At 35.7% G+C, this 14,260-nt stretch overlaps 2 protein-coding genes across 2 annotated transcripts; one reads left to right on the top strand and one right to left on the bottom strand.

Annotated features, from left to right (window-relative positions):
• Positions 1–6,881: 6,881 nt before the first annotated feature.
• On the top strand, positions 6,882–10,759 carry LOC132063751 (aluminum-activated malate transporter 10). The gene is made up of 6 exons (XM_059456455.1): positions 6,882–7,360; positions 7,460–7,600; positions 7,715–7,987; positions 8,074–8,192; positions 8,296–8,439; positions 8,555–10,759. Exons 1-6 carry the CDS (start codon positions 7,021–7,023, stop codon positions 9,041–9,043), a joined length of 1,506 nt encoding a protein of 501 aa, XP_059312438.1. The 5' UTR covers positions 6,882–7,020; the 3' UTR covers positions 9,044–10,759.
• LOC132063752 (protein LEAD-SENSITIVE 1) lies at positions 10,618–14,050 on the bottom strand. The gene is made up of 2 exons (XM_059456456.1): positions 13,891–14,050; positions 10,618–11,476 (listed from the first exon to the last, which is right to left on the bottom strand). Exons 1-2 carry the CDS (start codon positions 13,982–13,984, stop codon positions 10,806–10,808), a joined length of 765 nt encoding a protein of 254 aa, XP_059312439.1. The 5' UTR covers positions 13,985–14,050; the 3' UTR covers positions 10,618–10,805.
• Between the last annotated feature and the right edge of the window lie 210 nt (positions 14,051–14,260).

Here is a 14,260-nt window from a genome sequence, read left to right as displayed (position 1 = left end):
TTTAAATATATGAAGAGTTAAAGGGCCTTTTTAGTTTGAGTTAAAAGGCACTAGCTACTAGTAGTAGTGCAGAATTAGGTCATGTTGTTTCCAACACAGAAGGGCCTAAATTTAGGTATTAATAAGTACGCAGAGATGATTTCACTTTACTGCCAAGTCATTGGAGGAATATTTTCCAAATACAAAATTTTGTTATAAAATGAAGCTAAAAGAGTCACAATATTAATGGATGAAAACCATAGAAATAGAATGACAAAAGAGGAGAGATTTTTACTATTCTTCCAAAATGTGTTACAATTGTATCTCATATGAAAATTTATGCCTCTATTTATAGTAATACATATGTATTTAATATATGAAATGGTGGAAGAAAAAGGGAGAGCCATTAACATGGTGGAAGAAAAAGGGAGAACCATTAACATGGTGGAAGGAGCATTATATTTGAGAAATGGACATTCATAATTTCATAACACTCCCCCTTGGATGTCCATAGATGATGTGCATCGTTAAAAACCTTATTGGGAAAAAACCCTCGTGGGAAAAAGCCTCGATTAAGGAAATAAGTACACATATCTAGTATAGTTGCCTCATTAAAAACCTTACCAAGAAAAACCCAACGGGACAAAACTTGATTAAGGAAAAAGAGTACAACGCGTATTTTCAACGAAGACCAAGATTCGGATGTCGGAGTCTTCGCATTCCAATCTTAAATATCATCTTGTGTTGGCAAAGATTTGGTGAACAAATGCATTGTCACTAACTACTACATCAATATCACCATTCTTCCGGGAGATCATGTGTGAAAAATAACTTTGGTGAAATATGCTTCGTTCTATCTCCTTTTATAAATCCTCCTTTAATTGAGCTATCAAATTTACGGCATTATCTTCATATAATACGTATCACATTTCAAGCCACATCTTTCTCTCGATGGAATGTATCACTGATTCAACCACACACATTCTCTACTTGCTTCATGAATAGCTATTATCTCGCATTTCTAGCAACAATGGACCGCTTTGTGGATCGCCATGATATAGCAATTCTCCGATGAAAGATAGCCTGTTTGAGATCGAGCTTTATGTGGATCAGATAAATAACACCGTATATAACTAACAAGATCTGTATAAAATAGACCCATATCGCTAGTTCCCTTCAAATATCGCAATATATGCTTAACTCCGTTCCAATGTCTTCGTGTAGGAGAAGAGCTATATCTTGCTAGCAATAACGCTATGTCGTCTTGTAGCGTTAGCAAAGAAGATACATAAGTGCACCAATTGCACTAAGATATGGTACTTCGATGCTCTTCATTTTCTTCGAGGTCGAACGGATCTTTACTCACTTCAAGTGAGCGAACAATCATGGAGTACTTAAATATGCGCATTGTCCATGTAAAACCGTTTTAAAACTTTCTCTATATATGCGAGATTGATGGATAAAGATCCCTTTTGTGAAATGTTCAATTTGCGGACCAAGACGAGTTTTGTCTTTCCGAGATCTTTCATCTCAAATTCTTCTTCAAATATTCAATCGCCTTTTGAGCTCTTTCCGAAGTTCCAATGAGATTTATGTCATCAACATAAACAACAAGTATAATGAACCACGATTTTGTTTTCTTAATAAAAACATGGACAAATGGCATCATTTGTATATCCTTCATTTATCAAGTACTCACTTAAGCGATTATACCACATGCGCCCTTGTTTTAAACCATATAATGATCTTTGTAATCGATTGAATACATTTCAGAGACTTTAAACCAAATGCTTCGATTTATATCCTTCAGGATTTTCATATAAATTTCATTATCAAGTGAGCCATAAAGATAAGGTAACGCAACCACATCCATCGATGTATTTCAAGGGTTTCATATACAATAACCGATAAGGTATCGAAATGTTATAGCATCCATAATGGTGAATACGTTTCTTCATAGTCAACGCCGGTCTTTGAGAGAATCCTTGTGCAACATGCTTTGTATCGTACAATTTCATTTCTCTCATTTCTTTTCCGTACAAAGACCCATTTGTGGCCAATCACACCATTAGGCGTTTGGACTACGAGTCCAAAAACCTCACGTTTAGCAAGTGAATTCAATTCGATTGAATTGCTTCTTTCCATTTAATCATATCTTCGTCGACATTCTTCGACGGATTGAGGTTCCCGATCCTCACTACCTTTCATAATATTTAGTGCAACATTATATGCAAAAACACTATTCACCACAATTTTCGAATGATTCAAATTGACCTCATCACCAAGAAACTTAATGATAGTTCTTTACTCACCGGAGTCTCGGGTTCTTATTTCTTCGGAATATCGATTAATCGGATCTTGAACCTCTTCATGAGATCCTTTCATAGTGTCATTCGATCATTGTTTGTATTTCTTTTTCTAGGATTTTTATCCTTGGAGAATATTTTTTTAATGACACTAGTATATTCCTTTGAACGTCAATTCGAATAGGCACATTCTGCAGGATATGCGACTTAGTTATTCTTTTCAAATCAAGAAATCCGTCCGGCATTTGATTTGCTATTTTCTCGCAAGTGGATGATCTTTTGGATCTCCTCAAGCTACGTGGATCAAAATGAGATAGTGATGAAACTTTCCACGCAATTTCTCTTTTGGTTTCTTCTTTTCTCTCTCCCCCTAATTGTGGGAAATTTGTTTCATCAAATCGACAATCTGCAAATCGTGCGATGAATAAATCTCCCGTTAATGGTTGTAATAATGACGATTCAAACCCAACATATATTCCTAACCTTCTTCGGCCCATCTTAGAACTGCACATATACAAGACAACCAAAGATTAGATGAGCAATATTTGGTTCATGACCAAATACTAATTGTGATGGGGAGTATTTATTATAATGACTCGGTCGAAATAAGCTTAAAGATAGCATGACCCCAAACAAAGGGTAGGCAACCGTGTTTTCATAAGTAATGGTCTTGCTATCAATTGCAAACGCTTAATAAATGACTCAGCAAGGCCATTTTGGGTATGAACATGAGCTACGGGATGTTCAACTTTTATCCCAACTGATAAACAATAATCATCAAAAGTTTGGGATGTAAATTCTCCGAGATTATCAAGACGTATAGCCTTAATAGGATAATGCGGGAACCGTGCTCTTAAGCGTATTATTTGTGCCAATAACTTTGCAAACGCCAGTTGCGAGACGATATGAGGCATACATGAGACCACCTCGAAGACGCATCTATTAGAACCATAAAATATCCGAATGACCCACAAGATGGGTGAATAGTCCACATATATCCCCGTGTATACGCTCTAGAAAAGCGGAGATTGTGTGTGTTTCATTGGTGATGACTTAGCTATCAATTTACCCCGATAACAATAACACACCACTTTCAAGAATCTTCGGTTCTTAAGTGGATGCCCATTTGAATTTTCAATAATTCGTCTCATCATTATTGATCCGTGTGACGGTCATGCCAAAGCAAAAAGTACTTGAATCATTAAACTTCTGGTTTACGATCGAGTGTGCTTCAATTGTACTAATTTTTGCATAATACTTGAAGACAAAGTTGACAATTTCTCCAAAACATATTTACGGCGGAGACATTCTTTGTAATGGCAAGATATTCATCATTTATTTCGTTTAATGTCTCGGTGATATCCATTACGGCGGATATCTTTGAAACTTAACAAGTTTCTTGGGGATTTAGAAGAGAATAATGCATCCTCTATAACAAGTTTCGTCCGTCGTAAATATAGTAGCTCTTCAGTGGCCTTCAATCAATTTCGAATTTCCGAAATTGTATTAATATTTCCCTTTTTCTACGCAAGTGAGAAAGTATTTCTCATCTTTGAATATGGTATGTGTTGTTCCACTATCAATCACACAAATATCTTCATGATTGGTCATTGATCCAAATAAAATTTGAGGGATTTCCATAGATTCTTCAAAATGAAATATTAGATAAAGTGAATATCGAAGTAGATATTATGATTAGGTAAAGCATTACACACATTTTATTACATATATTACTATTTAAACAAAGCGTTACACACACTTCATGGAAACATAAGCACATGCAAACGACACGTATGAAATATCTAAGTTTTTACGGATCCATCACCGATCAAATGATCTATTTTTCTTCGGGAGTTCAAAGAAATGCTTTTGCATAACATTATCTAAATAAAATTTGTTTCGGCATCTTTTTCTGCCGCTTTGAGAGAAGTTGATATATGCTTTGGCGTACGACAAGTACGTGACCGAAGGGCCTCTTTCCTCCACATCGGGAAGCATTTATTTTACGAATTTTTCTTTTGCCCGGGCCATACTTTTCATCCTTCCTTTTACACGCCGGTGGTGAAGGGTATTATTTGGTGCAAGACGAGAATCATGATTAAAATTTCTTCCTTGACCACGGCCATGACCACGACCGGGGCCACGACCTCTTCCACGCCTAGAATGGCGAAAATTTGCCTCATTCACTTCGGGAATGGGGCGTTTTCAAATTCGGCTTTCATGATTTTTCATTAATAATTCATTATGTTGTTCGAGCCACTAGAAGATGTGCGATTAGATCGAATATTTCTTGAACTTCATTTCTCGGTATTCTTCCAACTCGAGGAGAAAAGTGGAAAATGTTTTCTCTAGCATATCATGATCAGTGATATTTTCACCGCATAATTTCAACTGAGAAATAATTTTAAACATGGCAGAATTATATGCTTTAATAGATTTAAAATCTTGTAGCCTTAAATGGAGCCAATCAAAACGTGCTTGTGGAAGTATGACCATCTTGAAGACATATCTATCTTTTAAATTATTCCATAGAGTAAGGATCTTTACAAAGATATTCCATTTTCAAGTCCTCATCAAGGTGATGGCGAAGGAATATCATTGCCTTGGCACGGTCTTGGTTTGATGCCTCATTTTTATCTTTGATGGTGTGCCGGACCCATCGCATTAAGGTGAATTTCTGCGTCAAGAATCCAAGACATATAGGTATTCCGGATATATCTAAAGCTACAAATTCACGTTTGGTAAGATTTGCCATTAGTAAAGAAAAATAGAAAATCAATACCTTCGAGGCTTTAAAGTATTTGCTCGGAACGGCAGTCTCGTTAACGTGTTATAAAATGAAGCTAAAAGAGTCACAATATTAATGGATGAAAACCATAGAAATAGAATGACAAAAGAGGAGAGATTTTTACTATTCTTCCAAAATGTGTTACAAGTGTATCTCATATGAAAATTTATGCCTCTATTTATAGTAATACATATGTATTTAATATATGAAATGGTGGAAGAAAAAGGGAGAGCCATTAACATGGTGGAAGAAAAAGGGAGAACCATTAACATGGTGGAAGGAGCATTATATTTGAGAAATGGACATTCATAATTTCATAACAAATTTTCTATTTTAGGTCTATTTCTAGACTATTTACCTTTTGAATATAAGTAATAATATAGCACTGACTAGTTGACTACCTTAGTTGTAATTAAGATAATAATTAAAAATGATAACTAACCTTTTATAATATGTTAAATTATTATTATTGTAGAGTTAATAGTTAAAAACACACCTGAACTACCGCTTTTTCGTGAGTTTCCTACATGAACTATCACCAACTACTTATCAAAACACACCTCAACTATTAACTCTATAATTTGACATGTTATAGCAGGTTAGTTATCATTTTTAATTATTATCTTAATTACAGCTAATGCTTATCGTAGATATATATAGTTAAATGTAATTAATTACCTTATAAGTGATCTAATTGTGTAATTTTTTTTAATTTTTGTTTACATTGTGGGTGAACTGAACTCTTTAAATTTTTATTTTTTGAGATTTATGCACAAGTTGTGACGATTTACTTTTTTTGTCAGCGGCAAGTTGAAAAGATTTCCTAATGTCACTCCTATCTCTCCAAATTGTCTAGACATAATGCACTAACCAGACATATATAGGTGATATATAGCATAAACACAAAGATAATATTTAGTGCGGAACAGATTTTTTTTCTTCTGGTTATTTCTAAAACTATTAGAGTTTAATAATTTATCAGACTTTGGATATAATACATCACGATTAATTTAAAGTTTAGACCATAATGACGAGGACAATATAATCAAATGCATTTTCATATTATAATTAAGTGTTCTACGTAAGAATTTCATTATCAACTCATAAATTTTTGAAGAACTCTTGCTTTTATTAGTATTTTGATGCTTTAATCATGTGTCTAGGCAAGCTGAAGAGTGGGAAATTTCATTTTTTTTTAAATTAAAAATTCATGTATATATATATATATATAACATATTGGATAAGAAGGACAACAAGGAAAATAAATGGAATCCAAATTTTTTGGTTTCCATTTTGTTGTGGTGGACCGATTATTGCACTACAACAACTTATGATAGAATTAGAAAAAACAATAAAGGGGAAAAAGGAGTCTGAATTTGATTGAATGCAAGCTGAGGGTGAACTCATTACTGCAATTTTCTTAAAATTCTGATATATGTAGAAATTTGAAGGAATAGGAGCATTTTGATTATATATGAGCGATAATAACCTAATCAAGGTATGAAGATAATCTTAGTCGATAAATAATATAAAATAAAAACCAACTGAATGACGTTCTACATTCGGTTCCACTAAAGTTTGATATGTTAGTTTTTAGGCACACTGCAGGTGTGTTCTTATGACAAGCACTAGGAATAGATATGAATATCAAATTAATGCCCACTATTTTTTTAAAACAAAAAATGCCTGAGCTTCCCAACTCAAATATAAAGTTTCCCGTACAATCCTACAAAACGTACAAATCAAATCTTGGAGCATGAGTATAAGTATGTGATGCGTGCATTATTAAGACATACTTGACCAGCAGTTCATGATAACTTATTAAGCTCTACAAGTACTCCAGAAAACACATAGTAATTTAAAGTCTCCATCCACAGCAGTCCTTCTCAAACAACCTTAAGCAAATCAATCTGAGTCTTTAGCAGACAAAAGAAAATTTTAGACAAAATGGTTAAGGAAAATGAAGTGCCTGCAAGCTTGGAATGGAGGGTGAACATGCCTAGTGGCTCATCGCGAATTTTAGCGCCAGAGTCCAGGCAAACATGCAGATTTTTCAGTAGATTCCAGAGCTTAGTTATGGGGATTGTTTTAAACATTAAGGACTTTTTTGAGAAGGCGTGGACTTTAGCTGTAAATGAGCCAAAAAAGGTTATTCATTGCCTCAAAGTAGGACTGGCTCTTTCCATTGTGTCAGTGTTTTACTACATGAGGCCTCTGTATGATGGTGTTGGAGGAAATGCTATGTGGGCAGTTATGACAGTTATAGTTGTTTTTGAGTACACTGTAGGTGAGTTTTCCTATGTCACACCTATAATTCTTCTCCGTTTTATCCTTTTATTAATTCATTGTGCATGAGAGTATTGATTTGGAGTCAAATGGCATGCAGGTTCCACACTTTATAAGTGTGTAAATAGAGCTATTGGAACATGTCTAGCTGGATCTCTAGGAATTGGTGTTCATTGGGTTGCAAGTCAAGCTGGGGATAAATTTGAACCTGTTATTCTCCAAGCTTCAGTTTTTCTCTTAGGTATGTAACAGTTTCTTATATATGTTTATGAAAACTTTTACTAGTTGCCGATTGCTGTTTGATAAATGCCTATGGATGGGGACCTCACATATTTTACACTTATGTTCCTTGCAGCTGCTGCAGCAACCTTTTCTCGGTTTATACCTACAATAAAAGCGCGATTTGACTATGGTGCCATGATCTTCATCCTTACCTTCAGCTTAGTGTCAGTGTCAGGCTATCGCGTTGATAAGTTGGTTGAATTGGCTCATGAAAGGTTCTCCACAATTGCTATTGGGGCCTCCATCTGTATTTTAATTACCACGATTCTTTGTCCTGTATGGGCCGGTACTGAGCTGCATCATCTCATTAGTAGTAACCTGGAAAAACTTGCTCATTCCTTGGAAGGTAATATACATTAGATAACTGAATAATGATACCATCAGTTTATGCTCTCAAAGACAGAAGAAATTAATACTCTTTTTGAACTTCAGGATATGCTGCTGAGAACTTCAGATTAGATAGCAGCAATCATTCAAATGAGAAAGATTCCAGTAAGAGACTGCAAGGCTACAAATGTGTACTTAATTCTAAGGCTGCTGAAGAATCCATGGTTAGTAATCAACTTTCTCCGATAATGATTCACGTAATATCTATCAAATCTCTCTCCTGTTTAGCTAATAGAAGATAAACTAAACCTCTTATATTTACGACAGGCCAATTTTGCTAGATGGGAGCCAGCACATGGAAAATTCAATTTCCGACATCCATGGAAACAGTACCTCAAGGTTGGAGCTTCAATGAGAAGCTGTGCCTATTGCATCGAGACCCTCCATGGTGGCATCAACTCCAATACTGAGGTAAAAAGCACTCATATTCAAAAGTTCCTAGCTATCTAAACAAGTCTTGCTGGCATCTTTTTCTGCTAAGATAGTATTTGAGTCTAAAATCATTCTTATTTTGCTTGTGCCACAGACTCCTGAGTTCCTTAAGAAGCCTCTCAACGATATCTGCATGAGATTAGGTACTAGCTCCTCCAAGGTGCTAAAAGAGCTGTCGAGTATGATAAAAATGATGAAAAATTCAACAAAGCTAGATATACTTGTTGATGAAATGAATTCTTCGGTCGAAGGACTTCAAAATGCCCTCAAGACCTTCCCAAGTTACCAGCATATACCAACCCCAGATCCCGCAACTGACGAGCCACCTAATGGTACACAAGAGCCTTGCTTGAAACCTACTGCTTTATCGCTCCTGGAAATTGTTCACATGGCCACTTTAACATCACTGCTCGTAGAAATAGCATCAAGAATAGAAGGGATTGTAGAGGAGGTCAAAGAACTGGCAACTCAAGCAGAATTCAGAGATGAAAGCAGCAAGAAGTCCAAACAAACTCAGACAAAACTAAATGGAAATGATGGTAATGGACATGAAGTAACAATGACAACTGTTCAAAAAGTCTGAGTTAATTACCATTAGAGGATGAACTGAACTTGGTGGGGATTTGACAGGCTCCCCGCTTTTATGAGGCATCTGTCACTATAAACTGCATATTGTACAGAAAACAGATGACTGTCATTACTACAGTAGGGACATTTGAGGGAATATAGGATGAACTTTCTTTCTCCTTCTCTTTTGCTGCATCTCTCTCTCTATCTCTAATCTCTGTCTCCATTTTTCTACTCTTGAAATAAGCGCAGAGGATACAGAACCATGTTTTTACATACTCTGAACTTTTTTGTTGACACAAATGCATTTGCGCAAGCTTAACTAGTTAGTAGAAATACAAATGATACAATGAGAATAACTAAGCTATTTGAGTTTGTTAGTCAATAAGAATCTGTCATGACATTAGTTTGAGTTTAAATAACGTAATTCTCTTTATGAGAACATAAATAAAGGTTGCACAGGGTTCACCCTCTTATTCTTCTTACAATTGAGCAGAATATAATCGAGAGATATGTAGATCTAAGGCAATTACGCTGCATGACAGCAGCATGCACAAACTGCCAAGTGCATTCCAAGATCACAAATCCTGAATATTATAGTAAATCTTTCTCTTGCTTTTGCAAGTGGAATTCACTCAGTGGTGGCCCAAAAGCCAATGGCCTAATTAGATGTCAGACTTCAGAAATTAAGTGCCAAAGCTACAGCAGCGGGTTATCTTTTTTAACTTAGCAGTTTATATCTAAGCTACTTTTAAAGTTAGAATTTTTATTTTACGTATGCTTTATGCATCTCTGACTCGTTGCCAAAAGGCAAACTGCTAAGGAGGCACAAATACTTCCTGGTTCTACTTTTACCCTGTCAACTCTAGGTTGAAACAGAGAGAAAAATGTGAACCCCTTATAGTGCAATTCAACCAAAAAACTATAGTGACCTCACTCGTCAAAAAAATCATAAGTAGGGAATCGTGCGTAGCTAGATATGTTTATATAAGAATTCTTTGGTAAGGAAAATCTGTTGGTAAGCAGAAATGGACATTCTTGCTGATAGATCAGAGGTGAAATATTTGTTGGTTGATATCAGAAGGTTATCCTTTCTGCTAAGGGAAGGACATGGAGTCCATGGCATACTTCTCATCTCTGGGTTTCATCCCAGAAATTGCTATGAACCCAGCAGAGTTCTTGCCTGTCAAATTCAAATAAGGAAATGCTTTCCCCAACCATTAGGGAAAATGGGGTCGATAAAGGAGGGAGGTGCGGCAGGGGAAGGAGAACATTATTCAGCTGATAATCTACAGCAAGTCCATCTTTTCAGTGTGTTTCACAAAGTCAAGAAGGCGCTGATATTTTCTTCCAACTTTACCCTTATAAATTAATGAAGTTTTACATAACCAAGAACCATTAAAGAGCTACTTCTTTTTCAAGGCATTTGATTAATGGTAAGTTAGTAAAAACACTTCTTACTTTCTAGGAGTGAGTAGTTTTCTTAAGGGGTGTGCCCAAGCTAAAAACACCACTTATTATAAAACGAAGGGAGTACCAAAATTTGGCAACATGATAAAATGACTTGTTCAGAAAATGTGAAGACATATCTTTGTACACAGGATAACAAACCAATACCAATAACTTATATTATTAATGTACATCGGATATGGTGCCACACATGGATAGCCAAATGGCAGTTCCTGGACCAGAATGGTTATGACAAGAAGTCAACTAGACTAATTATCACAAACATCTAACATCAATAGCATTTCCTACGCAATACAGTGAGAATGATGTCACCTGTCAAGTAGGTGATTAGAACCTTCATGTTCCACAATGGCTCCTTCGTTGCTGCTTCCCCAGCCAAGGTTTACAGCCAAGTCTTCGACTGCAACTTTTATGACATCACTTCGAACACCAATGTCAGTAGCGTATCTGCTCATACAGTACATTCCTGCTGTAACGGTGGCCACGCCAACAGGACTAGGAATCAGCAACTTCAAGGGGGAGGAAAGAAGCGCAGCTAAAGGAGCACCAACGACAGAAGAAGCTTGTCCACTTCGTCCAACTCCCAATCTATCAAGTGTCAGAAGACCTGTTTTGCAATACAAAGCGAAGTCCTCACAGTTGTTTTGGAACACATCATAGTTCCCAAATCCATTCTGAAGAAGATGCATTGATCGGTGGATAACCATATCTGGAGGGTCTGACAAAGCAGTAGTGCAAGTTCCCCCTCGCACTTTGGAAAGGAAAATGGAGGGGCTTACTCCATATTCAAAGCTGTAGAGTGAACCATTGCGGAGAAAGCAATCCAGACAAGAAAGAACAACACCACTTTTAGGAAGCCTAAATCCACAATCAGGAAAGATTGGGCAGGACGAAGAAAGGCCTGATATTTCATCAGCAGCATCAGAAGAGTCCTCGACCTGTGTAAAATGAACCACTTTGCTTCCGCCAACGAAAATACCTGTCACACCAAATTGCTTAGAAGCCAAGACTTCTGAAATATGATGACTGTCTCTCTACTAGTTTTTGGGAAGAGAATTGCAACTCACCATTTATTACTAGTCCAAACAGTATGATAAATTGGACCACTATGAAATATGAACCAGCAGATACTCAAGCGGTAACTTGTATGTCTTAGTAACCATGACTCACAGGAAAAAGAACTCTTTTTAAGAAGGGTCATTTTTGATCAACCAACATCAAAGCTTCTATGACGGAATATTTTAAATAGTTCAATAAGGGCAAAGTACTTCCATACACATGATATTACAGGTCTCTTTGTGTGTGTAGGTATAATTAGCTTTTCCAGTTATTATTGTCCTAAGGTATAGATGGCATGCAGAGTCAACTTTAAGAGTTCAATTGTGTGTCTTCTAACTCCCCTAATCACTCCGAGACAACAACGTGTGACAAGATAGTCGTGAAGAAAAAACATAAGAAAAGGAGCCTGCAGAGACCAGATTTATGCCCACATGAAAAAGAGACCAATCATCATGAATCAAGGCGCAAGAAGTCTTGAGGCATTTAAGAGTTGACCCAAGTACACATAAGACATCATGATTGTAACAAGAATTTTGGATGAATCCATATAAGTATAAATCAAATTTTAGAAAGAAAGCAACAACAAGGAGACCGCAGCATGCAAAGCATATAATGAAAAACTTAAGGACATATCTTTAGGCCTGCTCTGAACCTTGCAAGCCAATGCACAAACAAGTAATCACTTGTGCAACAAAAATTAAAAGTAGCTTCATCCTGTGGCGGAGCCACCCTCGTCCAACTGGTGTCATAGGTAAAAAAAATTATGTATAGATACTATATTGTGAATCCCCTTCAATTTTTTGTGTATTTACTTCTTTATATTTTGACTTCCGTTAACGAAAATCCTTGCTCCACCACTGGCTTCATGGTCTTTAGTGTGCATTATCATTTGTCAAATGTTGCCATATTATTGTCACCCGCCTCATTGAATTCCGGAAACAGCTTCCAGAGCTATCAATTCAGCACTAACAGTACTAAAACCATTATTTCCTTTGCACGTATGGATTTGTATTATAAAATAGACAAGCACATCCATCTAATAAAAGGAAACCCTGAATGCTACATCTGGTAAACCCGATTTTGATAGGATGTAATTCAGTGGTTAGAGAACTGGCTGATGGTGTAAGCGACACCTTCAATACCTATTTTAGTCTAATTTGATCAGTGCCACACCACTACGTCCGAGTGAAACAGAAAAGTTTCAAGTAGTTGAATTTATCAGATAAAACAGCCTCTCAGAAGCAAATGTACATTATTGAAGCCATATAAAAACATGAACCTCCATTACAGAATAAGCTATTTATTGTCAAACACAACAAAACAAGCTGTTTTTTTTTTCCAATGCAGGAAATTTATACACAATTTGAGGGTCAGAGAAGAGAGAACTCAAATTAACAAAGGGAAGTAAATAAAAGCTAGCACTTGATTAAATAATCTCAAAACACATTGGAGGAATTTGTCTTCATTATGAAAACACAAATCTTGTGTTCAGAACCAAATCAAAGACTTAACACAAAAAGAAATAAAGAAGAAATTAAATCAAGGATTACAATAAAAGGAAAAAATTGGAGGAGAAAACTTAAGATAAAATCAGTGGACTAAAAGACTCAAACTTTACACAGCAAGGATTTGCACAATACAAGGAAGAAAAAAGATGAAAGCAACCAAATAGTAAATATACTCCCCCCGATCAAAAAAAGAGTCCACTTAGCCATTTGCACGTCTCTTGAGATACTACTCACTCCAAGGAAAAAAAAAAAAGGTAAATTGACTAAATTACCCCTAATTAAATAGGCATTGAGATTTGATCACATAACACTTAATAGTGGCAGGACAAATCTGGAAAGATAAGGTTAATTGTTTCTTGATTTAATAAGTGAACACTTTTTTTGACCCAAGAAAAAAAAGCTAAGTGGACACTTTTTTTGATCCGGAGGGAGTAGTAAATTTACAACAACCCACATTTCAGCTTTCAAATATGCATCAAAGATCATCACTTTTGAACCAGAAGAGATGAAATTAAAATGGAAGATACACAAAATTTTCATAAATTTCTTCTTTATGTGTGCTAAAAAAATGAAGAAATTAAATCAAGGACCACAATAAAGAAAAAAAAAATGGAGGAGAAAACTTAGGATAAAAACAGTGGACTATAAAGACTCAAAACTTTTAAGGAGCAGCAATTTGCACAATAACAAGGAAGAAAGCAACCAAATAGTAGTAAATAAATACATTTACAAGAACCCACATTTACAAAACAGATGAGATTAAAATGGAATTTTCATAAATTTATTGTTTAAGTGTACTAAAAAAAGGAGGCATTGTGAATTTTACCATGGTGAGAGTAAGCAAAAACAGCTCTATAAGTATAGATATGGTCTCCTGCTTTGATCTCATTTCTCTCTACTCTGTTTGTCAACAACCCCATTTTTTTCTTCTCCAGAATGCAAATGTACTTCCTTGGAATAAAGTTGCAATCTTTAACAATTCTAAGACAACCCCACTTAAAAAAAAAAAAGATTAAATAAAGAAGTGTACGTATTTCATAATGGAGACAAGATGACGTGGTAGAATGTGATAGGATCACCGAAGCATCTACTCGAAAAACATTACCGATGAAAGTTAATGTAATAAATATATTGAACAAATAAATAAAATCAATAGTAACAATTATGATGTTGCATGTTTGTTTCTTGGATATTGC

Source organism: Lycium ferocissimum, chromosome 7 (assembly GCF_029784015.1).
Source record: "Lycium ferocissimum isolate CSIRO_LF1 chromosome 7, AGI_CSIRO_Lferr_CH_V1, whole genome shotgun sequence".
Lineage (NCBI taxonomy): Eukaryota > Viridiplantae > Streptophyta > Magnoliopsida > Solanales > Solanaceae > Lycium > Lycium ferocissimum.
The sequence above is the reverse complement of the archived record's forward strand: the minus strand, read 5'-3'. Positions and strand labels throughout refer to the sequence as shown.

Excerpts from the sequence above, each read along its gene's own strand:
- LOC132063751 (XM_059456455.1), top strand. The coding sequence starts at position 7,021 with ATGGTTAAGGAAAATGAAGTGCCTGCAAGCTTGGAATGGAGGGTGAAC. Across the intron at positions 7,988-8,073 it reads ACTTGCTCATTCCTTGGAAG|GATATGCTGCTGAGAACTTC; the intron begins GTAATATACATT and ends TTTGAACTTCAG. Across the intron at positions 8,440-8,554 it reads GCATCAACTCCAATACTGAG|ACTCCTGAGTTCCTTAAGAA; the intron begins GTAAAAAGCACT and ends CTTGTGCCACAG.
- LOC132063752 (XM_059456456.1), bottom strand. The coding sequence starts at position 13,984 with ATGGGGTTGTTGACAAACAGAGTAGAGAGAAATGAGATCAAAGCAGGA. Across the intron at positions 11,477-13,890 it reads TTTTGCTTACTCTCACCATG|GTATTTTCGTTGGCGGAAGC; the intron begins GTAAAATTCACA and ends TTGGTGTGACAG.